We start from the raw sequence: 17454 nt of genomic DNA on the forward strand, positions 1-17454 counted from the left end.
GGCAAATGTTGATTCTGGATATGGCCAACCTCCCAAACCACTCTCCAAGTCATTGAGGCAACTCACCCTGTTCATCTTGGGCAGTGGTATGATTATTGCCCTTTTGAAGCAGGTGGGAAACTCTGTAGCATGTTCTTGAACTTTCCTGTCAGTTGATGGCAGAAGTTTTTAATGCCCTTCCAGGTACACAGTCAGGGCATGAAGCCTTCCAAGGGTTCAACATCTTGAAATACATTTTGACTTCGGTCTCCGAGACAGAAGTAACTGTGTCACCAGATGCTGCAGAGATTTGTAAAGGTATAGTTTTATTCTCCCTTTCGAAGTGTATATAAAAGGTGTTAAGCTCACTTGGAATATCATTAATAAACCTACCAATTTTCACAGCTTTCTTGAATTGTTAGTTATCCCACATTGTTAGTTGTAAAAATGCCATTCCCATTCTCTGCTGCATCTCTTTTCAGAATGAGACTTTCCTTTCAGAACATCAGAGATGCCCTCCTCCTTCAAAGAATGAGGTTTCTTTTCCTCTACCATTGATGCTGCCCTCTCCTACAACTCTATTTCCTGGGCATCTGCCCTCACTCTAACTTTCCGCCGCCTTAACAAGGATATGGTATCTCTTGACCTTAACCACCATCCCATGAGCCTCAACATCCAACGCATCATTCTCTGCAACTTGCACAATCTCTATGGAGACCCTGCCACCAAAGAGGGGTGAGACTGCAAAGGTAACTCCTTTGCATAGAAGGTAGTGACTTCCTGCCAGAGGAAGTGCTTAAGATGGGTATAACTGCAACACTTAAGAGGCATTTGGATAGGTGTCTGGAAGGGAGGGGCTTGGAATGTTATGGACTGAACATGACCAACTGGGACCAGCAGGGATGATCCTGGGGTTGGCATTAACCATTTGGGCTTGAATCGCCTCTTTCCATGCTTTGTTGCTCTATGACTGTAAATAAAGTTCATAGTAGTACATTTATGCTCAGGATAAGTACTTATAGCCAAAGAATAAGAGGTGAGGAATAAGAAGTTTAGAGGTGATATAAAGAAGTTTTTTTTTACCCTGAGGGTGGTTGGCATTTAGAATTTACTCCCCGAATTGATGCTGGGGGTATCTACTCTCACCAGTTTTAGAGATATCTGAAGGAATACTTCAAGTGCTAAGGCACAGAGAACTCCGACTGAAGTGCTGGTGAATGTTGTTGAGTGTTTGATGGTTAGAATGGACATAGTGGGTTCCAGACCTGTTTCAATGTCCCTACGATTCTATCCTGGGTACTTTTGTTTGAAAAGGCAACTTAAGAAAGGACAATATTATATTTCACATGATTTGCTTTGTAGAATTGTGGTGATCAACCAGTTGGTAATGCTGTCACAATAAAAGAAATGTTGCATGAAGGAGGGATCTATGCCTGTTCAATGAAGGAGAATGAGCAATTAATTATGATGTAAGCACTGGCTGTGTGGACCAGGTAGAGCACAGTTATCCCTGACCAAGAAAATAACTTGTTTAGTCTGATGTGGTGCCTGAAAGATATTATGCCTAATGCATTGTTCTATGTGAAAGAGATAGATTGGCATTGACTATTATAGTTACCTTATTTATGGACTGGAATCTATTATCATAAATGTTTTTATATCAAGCTTCAATACAAAGTTAATGCAGGCACTTCTATTTTGTATGATTGCCTTGCTCACTGCTATTGTACTCTGTAGCTGAAAAGAAAGAGCGGATATGGTAACATCTAGAAGCAAAATACTGAGGCGCTGGAAATCTGATTTAAAAACAGATGATGTTGGAAATAATCAATGGGTTATAAACACAACAGAATCTGAGGATGCTGAAAATCTTCAGCAACGCACAAAAAATTGCTGGAGGAACTCAGTAAGTCAGGGTCTCAACCTGAAACACTGATTGTTTATTATCCTCCTTAGATACAACTTCACTTGCTGAGTTCCTCGAGCATTTTCTGTGTGCTAATCAATGGGTTCAGCAAGATCTGTGAACAGCAAGAGACAATAGAATCAAATGTGAAAGTGAATCGCTGTTTCCTCTTGAAGACTTGTTTGAAACCCTGGGCAGTTGGAAGGGAGTAAAGACCCTGACATTTCATATCCTGTGACTGCATGTGGAACTACAATGATAGAGGAGTTGGTGGAGATCATTTTCTGTACCAGGTAGCTTCAAAATACTGGTGATGTTGGAATACTGAAAGAGTTGAGAAGGGAGGATGAGTCAAATAGACAATAGACAATAGGGCAAGAGTAAGCCATTCAGCCCTTCAAGCCAGCACCGCTATTCAATGTGATGATGGCTGATCATCCACAATCAGTACCCCATTCCTGCCTTTTCCCCATATCCCTTGATTCTGCTATCTTTAAGAGCTCTATCTAACTCTTTCTTGAAAGCATTCAGAGAATTGGCCTTCACTGCCTTCTGAAGCAGAGCATTCCATAGATCCACAACTCTCTGGGTGAAAAAGTTTTTCCTGAACTCCGTTCTAAACGGCCTACCCCTTATTCTTAAACTGTGGCCTCTGGTTCTGGACTCCCCCAACATCAGGAACATGTTTCCTGCCTCTAGCGTGTCCAGTCCCTTAATAATCTTATATGTTTCAATCAATTTCCCTCACATCCTTCTAAATTCCAGTACATACAAGCCCAGTCGCTCCAATCTTTCAACATATGACAGTCCCGCTATCCCGGGAATTAACCTTGTGAACCTACGCTGCACTCCCTCAATAGCAAGAATGTTCTTCCTCAAATTTGGAGACCAAAACTGAACACAATACTCCAGGTGGGGTCTCACCAGGGTCTCACTGGGACCCTGTACAACTGCAGAAGGACCTCTTTGCTCCTATACTCAACTCCCCTTGTTATGAAGGCCAACAAGCCATTAGCTTTCTTCACTGCCTGCTGTACCTGCATGCTTGCTTTCATTGACTGATGTACAAGAACACCTAGATCTCGTTGTACTTCCCATTTTCCTAACTTGACACCAAATGATGACATTATAAGACAAATGACAGTATGATAGGTGAATGTGGAGTGAGGGGGTGGAAGGACAAGACAAACCCTCTCTGTCTGACTGAAGAGTGCAAGAAATGGATCAGACATGTTTGAGAATGTTGCCAGCTGTGACTGAGGAGAAACCAAAATGAAAGGGAACAGAAGAGAAGATGCATTGGAAGCATGGGGGTGAAAGATGGCATAGTCAGACAAATAAAATAGAGTCAGTAAAACAAGGTGGATAGAACAGAATTTCCCCATTTATTCAATGACCAGGTAACCTTATTTTTAGCTTATCCTCATGGTCACTCAGGCACAGTTTCCTCTGTCCTCCTTGCAACTTTGTGAACTTCTTTCTCTCTTTCCCAGTTCCAAGAATGGGATCTTTGACATAAAATTTTAACAATTACCATCGAGGCACCCATTCCTTACCCATTGCAGTAAGTTCAAGTAAAGCTGGAACATTCTATTGTGACCTGTGAAAATTCAACTGCATCTAATGTTAAAAATCAACTAAGTGCATCCTAGCAGTGCAATTGTAAACACTCTACAAATGGTCCCTTAATCCATATTTGGTTCCTGTTTGTCGATGAGACCACATCATACGGACTGGATTGAGTGTATCAAATTCGAAGTTAGATTGGCCATGTGTATAACCTGTATTGGGATGTATATGACACAGTTTCCAAATCTGAATATGACACAGACTTGACAAACTCTTCAGCCGTATCCTGGCCTTTCCATTTTTTTATATGATTTGAGAATACTTGTGTAAAATCTGTCCACGCCTTTAAACAGTTTAAACATCCCCCTCATTTTTACTTTTTCTCAGGACAAATTCTCATCAAGCAGCCTAAATTCACAATTTAGTACTTCCATCTTTCTATATTTATTTATGACATAGATAAAAACCTTCTCTTCATTGAGTCTATGTGAGTTCTCAGGGCAGCCCATCATGCTCACCCCTACCCCCCACTAATGTTCCCTTTTCTCTTACGGATTCCCATTTATAACCCCACTGATTCCTAATTCATCCACAGGCCATCTATGTGACAGTTAATGCTGTGAGCAATTAACCTCTGCTCAATACCTCCCTGGGGTGTGGGGAAAACAGGAAGCATGTACGGCAAACCCACACAAGGTGAGTATGAAACCCCATATGTGCAATGCCTGAGGCAGAATCGAGCTCAGCTCGCTGGAACTGTGAGGCAGCAACACTACTTGTAGCACCACAGTGTCACCCTTCAAGTGCAGAAATAGCCTTTTGTCTCCTCGGAAACTTCAGCAGAACTTCAACACAAGTCAGTGTTAAGTGACTGAGCATATGGTGCTATTGCCTTCAGTTTGGTATCACTGGTAAATCAAATATAAAGAGTATGGATGAAGGCTATCAGAACTCCTGACCTCATTTAATACAAATAACCAACGTTGAATTCTATCTAGCATGGATCATAGGTAGATGGAAATCAAAGAAATAAAAATTTCTATTTGTAATGAAGAATTTAAAAGTGAAAATCCTTTCCCTGCATTGATAAAGAGAAATAATTCAACAAAGCTTTTTGACAATCCATGAAACTGTCTCCTGATGAAGGGTTTCGGCCCGAAACGTCGTCACTACCTCCTCCCATGGATGCTGTCTGGCCTGCTGAGTTCTGCCAGCATTTTGTGTTTTCATGAAACTATCTGATTGATATAACACACCTTTCTGCCTAGTGAATCAAGTATTGGAATGAGTGCTTGGACATAAGCCGTTTGAGTATATGCAACACACACAAGATGCTGGAGGAACTCGGCATGTAAATCAGCATCTGTGAAGGGAAATGAAATGTTGATGTTTTGACGGACCCTCTTCATCAGGATTCATGGGTCTCGGCCTGAACTGTTGACAGTTCACTCCCCTCCATAATTGTGGCCCGAATTCTTCCAACATCTTGTGCGTTTTACTCAAGATATCCAGCATCTGCAGAATCTCTTGTGTTTTAAGTATATGACTCAGTTGGTATGACCAGATTTGAAGTACTGTGTTTAATTGTGAACATCTTGCTTTCAGAATTACATTGAACAATTGGCAACAGATCAGAGAAGAAGTGAGAAAGATTATTTCTGGACCTGAAACACTGAATTGTGAAGATAGTCTGTTTGAATTTAATATGTTCTCATTGGAACAAGTAAGATTGAGAGGGACGTGATCTAGATCTTTAAGTTGCTGAGGGGCATGGATAATGTAGATGTAAGTAGGTCATTTAAAGTTAAACTGTGACTGCAGAAAGGGAGGACATGAACACAAAATTGCTTAGCCTCGAGCAACACTAGAGATTAGAAGCACTGTATTTTGTTACTGTGTATAATGTATATATGGCCCTTTCACCTACTATAGCTAATGCAGCACTGATTAGATTTTGCAGAATGTAACTGGACAAATATCTGGTTATGAAAGGTACTGAATGTTACATGAATAAGAACGTCTGACTCCTATTATTCTGTAGGCACTTTGTGGTATTACAGTGATATTCAGCTGTTATGTTGGAGACGTACTAACCTGTCCTGTCTCATTAAAGCCACTGTTCAACTATACACTGAGGCAAAGAAATAGAAAAATTTAAAGCCACAATATCACTGATCAGTATTACCTGCAAATCCCCTCACTCCAACTGCAGTGGTGAAGGGTAAAGTTCAGAGTAAATTTATTATCAAAGTACGTATATGGCACCATATATTAACCCCGGGAATCATCTTCATATAGTCATCATAGTAAACACAAAGAAACACAATAGAATCAATGAAAAACAGCACACAATAAAGACAGGCAAACCAGCCAATATGCAAAGGAGACAATAAACAGGTGCTAATATAAAAAAAGGAACAAAATAAAATAATAATAATGATAATAATAAATAATAAGCAGTAAATGTCAAGAATCTGATGTAGAATCCTTGAAAATGAGTCCATAGATTATGGAATCAGTTCTGAGTGTGGTGAATAAGGTTGAATGGATTTATCCCCACTGGTTCAAGAGCATCATGGTTGTGGGAAAATCAATGTTCCTTTTCTTGATTGTGTGGGAGCTGACGCTCCTGCACCTCCTTTCTGATGGCAGCAGCAAGAAGAGATGATGGGGATCTTTGAAGATGGATGTTCTCCTGCAACAGTGTTCCTTGTAGATGGAGAGGGCTTTACCCGTGATGGACTGGGCCATATCTAACTACATAGTAACCATATAGCCATATAACAATCACAGCACGGAAACAGGCCATCTCGATCCTCTTAGTCCGTGCTGAACTCTTAATCTCACCTAGTCCCACCTACCCGCACTCAGCCCATAACCCTCCACTCCTTTCCTGTCCATATACCTATCCAATTTTACCTTAAATGACACAACTGAACTGGCCTCTACTTCTTCTACAGGAAGCTCATTCCACACAGCTATCACTCTCTGAGTAAAGAAATACCCCCTTGTGTTTCCCTTAAACTTCTGCCCCCTAACTCTCAAATCATGTCCTCTTGTTTGAATCTCCCCTACTCTCAATGGAAACAGCCTATTCACGTCAACTCTATCTATCCCTCTCAAAATTTTAAATACCTCGATCAAATCCACCCCCTGAACCTTCTACGCTCCAATGAATAGAGACCTAACTTGTATAGGATTTTCTGTTCAAGGGCATTAGTCCATAACACCATGCGGCCATAAGACATAGGAGCAGATATAGGCCATTTGGCCCATCAAGTCTGCTCTGCCATTTCATCATAGCTAATCCATTTTCCTCTCAGCCCCAATCTCCTGCCTTGCTCCCATATCCCTTCATGCCCTGACCAATCAAGAATCTATCAACCTCTGCCTTAAAACATAAATAAAAACTTGACCTCCACAGCTGCCTGCAGCAGAAAATTCCACAGATTCACCATTCTCTGATTCTAAAGAAATTCCTCATCTCTGTTCTAAAACGACATCCCTCTATTCTGATACTGTGTCCTCTGGTCTTAGACTCTCTCACCCTAGGAAACATCCTCCCCACATCCACTCTATCAAGGCCTTTCACCATTCTATAGGTCTTTCCATACCAGACCATGGTGCAGTCAGACATTATACTCTCCACTGTGCAGTCTGTCAAACATTCAGATGACGTGCCAAATCTTCTCAAACTTCTAAGAAAGTAGAGACACTATCATGCCTTCCTTTTAATGGCAGTCACGTGCTGGACCCAGGACTAATCCTCTGAAATGATAACGCCAAGCAATTTAAAGTTGCTGATCCTCTCCACCTCTGCGGTCCTAATGAGACTCTCAGTTTCCTCCTTTGGTAGTCAGTAATCAGCTCTTTATTTTTGCTGAGATAGAGTGGGAGCTTACTATTTTTGTACCATACTGCCAATATCGCTCATATATGCTGATTCATCACCACCTTTCATACGGCCAACAATAGTGCTTTCATCGGGAAACTTAAATATGGCATTGCAGCTGTACTTGGCCTCACAGTCATAAGTACAGCACGAGTGGAACAGGAGGCGAAGCACACAGCCTTGTCCTGCACCTGTGCTAATTGTGGCTGAGGAAGAGATGTCGCCAATCTGAACTGACTGGGGTCTGCAAGCCAGGAAATCGAAGATCCAATTGTGCAAGGAGATATTGAGGCCCAGTTGTTGTAGCTTATTGATTAGTTTTGAGGGGATAATAATGTTGAATGCAGAGCTGTAGTCAATGAAGAGCACCCTGATGTTTGCATCTTCCCTGTCCAAATATCTTAGGGTTGAGTGAAAAGCCAATGAGATGGCATCTGCTGTTGACTTGTGATGGTAGGAAAATTGGAGTGGATCCAATTTGCTCCTCATGCAGCAGTTGATATGTTTCATCACCAACTACAGCACAGTAGATGCACAGCTACTGGATGATAGTCGTTGAGGCAGGTTACATTCTTCTTGTGCTCTGGTATAATTGAAGCCCTGCTGATTTGAGAAGTTAAAGATTTATCAGTGAACACTGCAGCCAGTTGACTAACACAGTTCTTCAATACTTGGCCAGGTACCCTTTGTGGGCCAGATGCTTTCCATGGGTTCACCCTCCTGAAGGATGCTCTCACTGCGGTCTCACGGGGTTGTCAAGGAATGTGGGAGTTTGTGTAGATGCCTCCATGTTTTGTTGGAAAAAGTGAGCGAAAAAGACACTGAGCTCATCTGGGAGTGAAACCTGCTTGTTAGATATGCCTCTTGTTTTTATTTGTAGGAGGTGATAGCATTTAAGCCCTGACACAGCTGTCGGGCAAAGTTCAGTGATTTAAGTTTGGTCCAGAATTGCCCCTTCACATATGAGATGGCTTTTTAGAGGTTGTACCTGGACCTTTTGTATTTTCTTGGTCACCAGATTTGACCCTCAGTAGATTGCAAATCTCTTGGTTCATCCAGGGCTTCTGGTTGGAGAGGAATCTGAATAGTTTTGTCGAGACACCATCGTCCATGACTGCTTTTATGAATTCTGTGACCACCATGGTGTATTAGTTCAGATCCTCTGATGAATCCTTGAACATGGCCCAGTCCACCAACTCGAAGCATTCCCATAGCTGCTTCTCTGCCTCCCACAGCCACCTCATTGTAGTCCTTATCTCGGCAGTCTTGCTTTTTAGCCTTTGCATGTATGCAGGTAGGAAGAGGAAAGCCAGATGATCAGATTTTCTAAAGTGCAGTTCAGGGATGGAATGGTAGGTATTCCTTATGGTAGTATAACAGTGGTTGAGTGTGTTGGGAGCCCTGGTGCTACAGGTGTTATGTTGCTGATAATTCAGCGGAGCTTTCTTCAAAAGCCTGATTGAAGTCCCTAGCCATGATTTCAAGATTCAAGATTCAATTTTTATCAAAGCATGTATAAATTATACAACCTTGAGATTTGCTTGCTCATAGGTAGCCACAAAGCAAGAAACCCATACAAACCCATTTAAAGAAGTAAGTTGTTTCAATGGTACTTTAAAGGGAAATTATAGGTTGCAGATTGCAATGACAATAGCTCAGAAGGAGTATATCTGGAAGTTTTATGAGCTGCCTCCAAAACATCACTATGTATCACTGGCGCCATCTTAAAAAAGTGAAGATAGCAAACAAACCTCTGTTGCTGTACAATCATCAGTCTTCATGTTCCAGTACTATTGGTCAAAGAGATCTGTGCCACTACAGTAAATTAGTTTTGTAAGTGAGCATTCATACTGGATTTCCTTCTGTTGTTTTAGATTCTCAGTAAGGATTAAGCATGAGAGTTTACATTTGAGTGTTTATGGAGGGGCATACTGTACATTCATCTAAGGTGCTTAATAATACACCCAAACAAATAAGACCACAAGATATAGGAACAGAATTAGGCCATTTGGCCCATCAAGTCTGCTCCGCCATTTCATGGTGGCTGATGCTTTATTTATCTTCAAATGTGCTTTCAACCAGATTTGGTCCTTGCTGACTGGCACCTCCTCTTGTGGTCGTTCTCTAGAGCCTGCCTGTTATTTATACCCAATGCACCCCTGTCCAGTGTTCCTGCCACATGGAAAGAAGATTAGGCCTTTCAGCCTCTCAAGTCTGCTGTTATTTTCTGGTTTCAGTGCTAATTTGTAACTCATCAGTTACCATTGTTCCATTTTATATACGAGTCCTGATGAAGGGTCTCGGCCCGAAAGACTGTTTACTCTTTCCCATTGATGCTGCCTGGCCTATGGAGTCCCTCCAGCATTTTGTGTGTGTTGCTTAGAGAGTTGTAAAATTAATCAGCTCCATCATGGGTCTCTAGCCTCCGTAGTGTCCAGGACATCTTCAAGGTGTGGTCTCAGAAAGGTAGCGTTGAACATTAAGAACCCCCACCACCCAGGCCATGCCCTCTTCTCATTGTTACTATCAGGAAGGAGGTAAGAATCCTGAAGGTACACACTCAGAGATTCAGAAAGAGCTTCTTACCCTCTGCTATCCAATTTCTAAAAGGATATTGAACCCACAGACACTAACTCACTATTTTTTTATTTCTGTTGTTGCACTGCTTATTTTAATTTAACTTTTTACTATACGTACATGTATTTACTGGAATTTGGCTTATTTTCTACATTTATCATTTATTGCATTGTACTGCTACTGAAAAGTTAACAACCTTCATGACATATGCCAGTGATATTAAACCTGAATCTGATAAAAAGCACAGTAAGCGTAAAGTTTATGTAACTGTTATATACACAGACTGATTGTATGTACCAACTGACTCTAGGTAATGCACATGTAGTGGGGGTGGTGGGATGGGTTAATGAGTGGAGGTGTTGATCAATGGATGGATTAATGGGTGAATATTCACTGTGGGATAGAATCCAAAAAGGCAGATAGTTAAGGTTTTATTACTTCCATCTTTCAAAAATATTTTACTGATCTAGGACCAAATTTTCTGCACTGTTTTCTGGCATAGAAAAATACAAAGCCAGAGTCATTTAAAAAGTCTGACTTGAATTATCACAGCTAAAACATTCAAATAGCTTAAATATCATCTTTACATCATAAATTGGGGAGAACACATTGAAATTTTCCAATAACTTAGAAATATTTCTATTTAAATCTCCTTGATGATTACATCCTAATTGTTGTTCTTTCCACAGTTATTTCATCTGTTTTATTTCAAACATACTGTTTATTTTATTTATTGTTTCCTCCTCCTTTCTGTCTTGCCAAAGGCATACAACTCAGCAGGAGACGAATAAAACCATCAGTTCATCGACAAAGTATATTAAGCAGCTCTCGGAAATAGTACGCGGATCGTCCAGGGTAAGTGCAGCTGAAATGTTACAATAACTTCAGATATTATGCAAATGAATCCTGAAACCAAAATGTAATTGCCAGAAAATTAAAACTGGCAAGATTTGCATATAAAATATAATTACTTCTTGCCTTGGCTGTTATCCATTTTTAACTAATGTAGTCATTGCACTTTTGCATCCTGAATTATTAATCGATTTTAAATTCAAGTTTTATTAATCCATCAATAATGAAATTCCATTTAATATGTAAATCCCACTTTTTTGAGACTGATGCACCAGAGGTTTTGAGCAGTTTCCCCCCTCTATTTTAATAGACAATTCTGCCTAAACTACCACATCTGTTCTGCCTCTGAATGAACTGATCTATCACGTTCATGGAATAGTACAGAGAATTGTGGGCTGAGATTGACAAGATTATCACCATAAGAGGAAAACATGACATGTGGTCAATGTAAGATGGTCCCTCCCCTTCAGTATAAATAGTTGCTGAACATAGTCTGTGAAATAGATTTGAGAATATTGGAATCCAATTTAAGAAAAGTGAAATCTGAGCATTGCTTGGATCTGAGGCTGCTGGCACCTCTTGCCAAAGTGAGGATGCACTAATAGGTACATCATTATCAAAGTTATAAAGGGTCAGGAAATGTAGAGCAAGTGAAAAATGCTATAAATTGTAGATTCTGCAGTTTGCCACAGCACTTATCACCTAAGAGCCCTATATCATAAAAATATCCACGTTGATAAAATCCTGCTGTCATCGTGTGATCAATGGTGATTGCCTGAGTGCCAAACTTAAATACATTATTTTCCATTTATCATGCCACAGCATATTTAAACTAGAACATTGTTGTGATTTCTATCCTGATCCAAATAATGGCTGCTATCACTGCTATTAAACTACCATGGCTGCTACCACCACATATATCTGGTTTCAGGCCAAGATCCCCAATTCTATAGCATCTCAGCTCCCAAGTCAATGATGAACTGTGTGCCTCTTTGTAGTGGTATGTATTTCACCTGGGGCCATGTCCAGGGCACTGACAATTTAACATACAGCCCATATCCCCATTCCTCCCTTCCTCACCCAGTAAACCTGTCCACATTCACTGGCTGTCCTGTATTTGGTTGAATCTTTGTTAAGTGAGCCTTCACAATTATCTTGTTATTTGTGTGTGTGTGTGTGTGTGTGTGTGTGTGTGTGTGGGTATTTTGGTTGGTTACTGCACTGAATACATTCACTTCTCTGTTGTTTCAATCTTTGATTCGTGTTTGCAACACCATGCAAAATCAGGGCGCAGAGATTTTTCTAGGTGTCTTCATCTGCATCTAATCCAGTAGTTGTAATGAAAAAGTATTACTATCAACTAAGTCCCCCCTGATGCTACGTATAAAAGGCATATCCTGCACAGAAGTGACAGTGATGTAAAGGTCGATGCCATTAGCAATCTTGTTTTCTGATGATATTGCCAAGTGGGAGCACAGAGATGAGAATTAGAATGAAAAATATTCTTAGGGAATATCTCAGGTAATAAATTGACTAAGGGAAGACCAAGACAAGTGATTTTCTGGCTAGGGGTTGATTGATTAAAATGGAACCTGGCAAAATTGGTGACATCTACCAATGTGATTACAAAGAGACAAAGTCCCCACCTACATCTCAGGATTATGCTCCACTTTAGATGAGCTGTTTCAATACAGCTGCAATACTGACATGCTCCAAACAATTTGAAAAATTACACGATTTTATCAAATTCACAAAAGTAGAACAAATGTATTCCACCTAATTACTTGGACAATAAGACCATAAAACACTAGAGCAAAATTAGGCAATTTGGCCCATTGAGTTCATTCCACCATTCCATCATGGCTGATTTATTATCCCTCTCAATATAATTTTCCTGCCTTCTCCCCATAACCTTTGATGTGCTGACTTATCAAGAATCTATCAACCTTTGCATCAAATATATTCAATAACTTGACATTCACAGCCATTCGTGGCAATTAATTTCACAGATTCACCACCCTCTGGGTAAAGAAATTCCTTCTTAGCTCTGTTCTAAATGGACATCCCTCTATGCTGAGACTGTGTCTTACAGTCCTAGGAAACATCCTCTCCACATCCACTCTATCTCGGCTACTCAATATTCGATAGGTTTCAGTGAAATCCACCATGCTTCATAAAGCCTCAGCATCACACCCTTGCTCTTATAGTCCAGTCCTCTCAAAATGAATGCTAACATTGCACTTGCCTTCCTTAACCAGCAAGTTAACAAAGACTTCCAAGTCCCTTTGCACTTTTGAGGGCAGTTGAGGGCAGCGTTGATGGTGGAGGAAGGGAAGCTCCTTTCTTTGAAAAAGGAGGACATCTCCTTTCATTTATAATGGAAAGTCTCATCCTAAGAGCAGATGTGGCAGAAACAGAAGATTTGAGAGAAGGAAGTGTTCTGTATAGTGCCCAGCTTCTTAAGTGTTGTTGAAACTACACTCACCTCGACGAGTCAAGAGTATTTCAACACACTTCCTACAAGCCTTTCTGACTGTTAGCACCTGGGATATTAATATTGTGAGATGATGTGAAAATACTGCTAGTGGGTGAGAGAAAGATTTTCTCTTATGGGATATCATCATTGCTTGGTACTTATGTAGCATTAATATTACTTGTCACTTATCAGCCTGGGCCAAGGTACTGTCGAGATTTTGCTGCATTGGAATGCGGATTGCTTCATTATATAAGTCCTGAAGATTGTGCCTCTGTCTATGCTTCTCACTTGCTTCAGTAAAGCAGCCAGCATAATCAAAGACCCCGCCCATGTTTTCTCTTCTCCCCATTGGATAGAAGATATAAAAGCCTAACACAGTGACCCACCAGTCTGAAGGACAGCTTCTGTCATGCTGTTATTAGACTTGTAATATGGTCTCTTGCCCTCATCATCTACATCGTTATGATAATTTACTTCATTGTTTACTTACACCACACTCTTGTATGACTTTTACAATTTATTCCGTATTGTTATTGTTTTACCTTATCGTAGCTCAATGCATTCCGTAACAATTTAATCTGTATAAGCAGTGAGCAATATAAGATTCAAAGGTTCATTTATTATCAAAGCATGTATCTATATACAAGTCTGAAATTTGAATTTCTCCAAATAGACATGAAACAACATGAAAGATATTCAGAAAGAAATACCCCCATACAAAAAAGAATGGCACCCTGATCCCTGATCATCAACTCCCCCCAAAGCCTCCACCCTCACACAAAACAGAAAAGGAACATCGATCAATCCCCAAAAAGAACAACCCTTCCACCACACGAAAACTAATGGAACACTAAAAAGAACATCAATCCCCAAACATCCTCTGTTTGCACAACAAAAAGGAAAACGAACGGGTGATAAAATGTCACAGAATATATAAATCATAAGTTTGAAAAAGTTTATAATCCATAAGCGTAGAACCACGATACCATCCTGCGATACTACTGACATTCATTGAACGAGAGGAACACCAGACGAGGCAGAGAGGCCCACCCATCTGCCACAGTCAGCCACTCATCGATAGGCTGCTCACCTCCTCCTTCTCCAGCAGCGATCAAAAGGCAGGCAGTCAGTGCTAAAACTCTTGCTCTTTTATCACTGAATCTTGACAACACTAAGCCAATACCAATAATAAACTAATGCCAATACCATTGAAGATCCCTAGTTTTGATCTTGCAGTTCATTGGAGAAGAGCTTAGGGCACTACCAAATGAATTCCTGCAGAGACGTCCTGTGACTGAGTTGATTGATCTCCAACCAGTACAGCAATCTTCCTTTGTGCTAGCTATGATTCCAACCAGCGGAGTGTTTTCCCATTAATTCCCATTGACTCCAGTTTAACAGAATCGCTTGATGCCATATTTGAACAAATGCTATCTTGATATTGTTACGTATCCCATAACTGGATATCTTACCAGCAAAGATAGAGAGGTCTGTTGAAGTCTGGTGTCACTATTTTCAAACGTTTTTATTTATAAAGGGACACAAAAGTAGGGTTAATACATACATTCAGATAGTGCACATCGTCAACATTCAATCTAAAGCCCGGGTATAGTGATAATCATCATTAAGAAGTGAGCTCTGCTGGTGTCTAGGGGTTAATAGATTGTCCGTTGGGAATATAAAAGTCACTCTGAAAGTCTGCAGGCCTCAGCCCTTTGAAAATTGCTGGGTTTTGCGTGGGGCGACCGAGAGAGAGAGAGAGATTGGGGTAGAAGAGAAAGAACTTGCCGAGTCTTGATGAATCTTCCGTGAAATCGGGGGAGCGTTGGTTTCCTCTCCCCGATGTTAGTTAAAGAGGTTTTCTGTGATTCCAGCCACAGATTCCAATCCCAGAATCTAACGCAAGTGGCTTCCTTCAGAATGGCTCCCCGCTGCTGCGAGAACACTCTCTCGTGTCTTCTTGGTGCGTCTGAGGGGGCTGTCCCCCTGAGACTCTCCTTTAAACTTCCTCACGGGGTCGCAGGTGTCAATCAGGTTGTGATGATGCAATCTCTCTCTCAACCAGCCCACCTTGCCCAAGGGCTTTTCTCGTGGTCTCCATGAGACAATAGTCGCTGTTGTTATTCTGTATCCCTGGTGGGACCTGCAATTTGGCACGTTTCTCTCTCTCTCTCCGACTGGTGCTTTCGACGGGTGCTCTTGTGATTCTCACAAAGGAGCGGGCTGGGATCATAACACCTCCCCTCTAGAAAAACTTTTTTACCAGCGGATAAAACGGAGTGGTCCACAGTCTTACAGGAGTTTTGAATCTAACACAGTACACAAGTTTTTCTTTTCACAAAATACTACCGTTATACATTCAAGTCAGTATCTAAATAGTTAACGATTACAGTGTCCCTTTCTTTAATACCTTAACATTGCGAACTGTACATCAGACTTCAATTCAATAACCACCTATTTATTTTTTTTCCTAAGCAACAAAACTAAGGAGGTGTGAGCTTAGCGTAGGTGCATTTACAAAAGTTTACGCGAATACTAATCGTTTCAGTCGTTTAACTTAACCGGCAGGTCTCCAAAGGGTTGTCTTTATTATTCACAGGCTTTGGCGCAAACCTGTTCAACCTGCCTGGCTGTCTAACAATGGCATCTCCATTAACCGTCACCTCTTTTTCGGCAAGCCCCCCCGTGGGGAACTTGAGTAATTTTTCGTGGTGAACTCCCGCCAGCCTCGTTCATCGGGGTTATTTTTGCAACGCCATGCCCCAAACTTAGACCCTTTTCACCCAATTCTTCGATTTTACCCAGGTGGCTGGCCCTTTTATCAGTCCCCTTCAGGCTATTGGTGTTTGATTCGAACTCTTCGCTCAAGTAGCCTGTCCAAGGCAGCCTTTTCACACCCCATCCTGGCATAACAATAGAGTGGGGGGCCCCGCTATTCCCCGGCTCACTCTGTGAGCGATCTGCCAGGTTTAAGATTTCTTCCTTCGATTTGGAAACTACAGACTTTTCGTTTCCTTCGCTAACAATCCTCACCACCCCCATTCTTAAATTCTGCGTTAACTTTGAACCCACCTTCGAGTACAAACACCGGGGAACTCACACTTCTCCTGGTTACCAAGGTTAACCCTTTTCCCACTGAACCAAGTCCATCTGACCCACAAGGACGGCCGCCCCGTTCCACTGAATCAGATACCTCAGACTTCTTCTGAGCTCCGTTACTAGGTTCAGCACCTCGGGCATCCCCATCTCGGACACACTCAAACGGGACATTGGCCTCTTCCAGGCTTTCAACACCCGTACCTTTTTCAAATTCTAACTTCTCCCGATCCTCCCAGTTACTCTCTGGGCAGCGGGAAGGCACAACCCTGCGAGCTGAAACAACCTCCTCGGCCCTTACAGCAGACTCCTTCGAGGCAAGGGTATCCTTTCCATCTAGGACTGCCCTCCTCTCATTATCGGGAACACCTTTAGAACTCTCAAGTTCTTCAAACAATTCTGCCAAACCAGACAGATCATCCATGTCCAACTCTGGACCTTTTAACAGCTTTATCTGTTTCTCATCTTTATTTCCTACCTTTAGGACCTTTCTCTTTGCTAAAGGCAGATCTATCTCCTCTCCCTTACCCTCTTTCACTTTACTACTCTTCGTCTTACCACCCTCGGAACCCTCGTGGCACAAGGTCAGCAAAGACGTCTCGGCCAAATCAAAACTGGCCAGATTTAAACTGCTCTCGTTTACAGCTGTTTCTCTCGACATGCTGCGAGTGACCGCGCCGGCGAGATGGTCCTTGGGCGCTAGGGACGGGGCCACCACACTCTCCGGTCGCCAGGTCGGCAGCATGGCTGACCAAACCTTACCCCCTGCTAAGTCGTTCCCCAGCAGGATGTCCACGTCAGCTCTCGGGAATTCTGAGGGCACCCCTATTTCAACTGATCCATACACCAGCTCACAATCCAGAAAGATCTTATACAAGGGCACCATTTCTATCCGTTTATTTATTCCTTCCACCTTTACCATGCCCGTTTCCCGACCAAATTCTAGTACCTTACGGCTAACCAGGGATAATTCAGAGCCCGTATCCCTCCAGATTTGTACAGGAACTGGTGTGTCTCCCTCCGTCACAGACATGGTTCCGTGTGACAGACAACTCTCAGAGCCTTCTCGTACTCTGTCTACCCTCGGCTCTCTGGTCGATTTGCTGA

The 17454-nt window shown here is 41.7% G+C and overlaps 1 protein-coding gene across 4 annotated transcripts in view; it reads left to right on the top strand.

Moving 5' to 3' along the window:
• Positions 1 to 17454, top strand: part of tsnare1 (T-SNARE Domain Containing 1) — a 1003225-nt gene that overhangs the window by 512912 nt on the left and 472859 nt on the right. For all 4 annotated transcript variants that reach the window (XM_059975426.1, XM_059975433.1, XM_059975441.1 and 1 more), the window contains one exon: positions 10688 to 10778. In XM_059975426.1, coding sequence (XP_059831409.1) covers positions 10688 to 10778 — 91 coding nt within the window. The remainder of the gene's footprint in view (positions 1 to 10687; positions 10779 to 17454) is intronic.

Source organism: Hypanus sabinus, chromosome 1 (genome assembly GCF_030144855.1).
Source record: "Hypanus sabinus isolate sHypSab1 chromosome 1, sHypSab1.hap1, whole genome shotgun sequence".
Classification (NCBI taxonomy): Eukaryota; Metazoa; Chordata; class Chondrichthyes; order Myliobatiformes; family Dasyatidae; genus Hypanus; species Hypanus sabinus.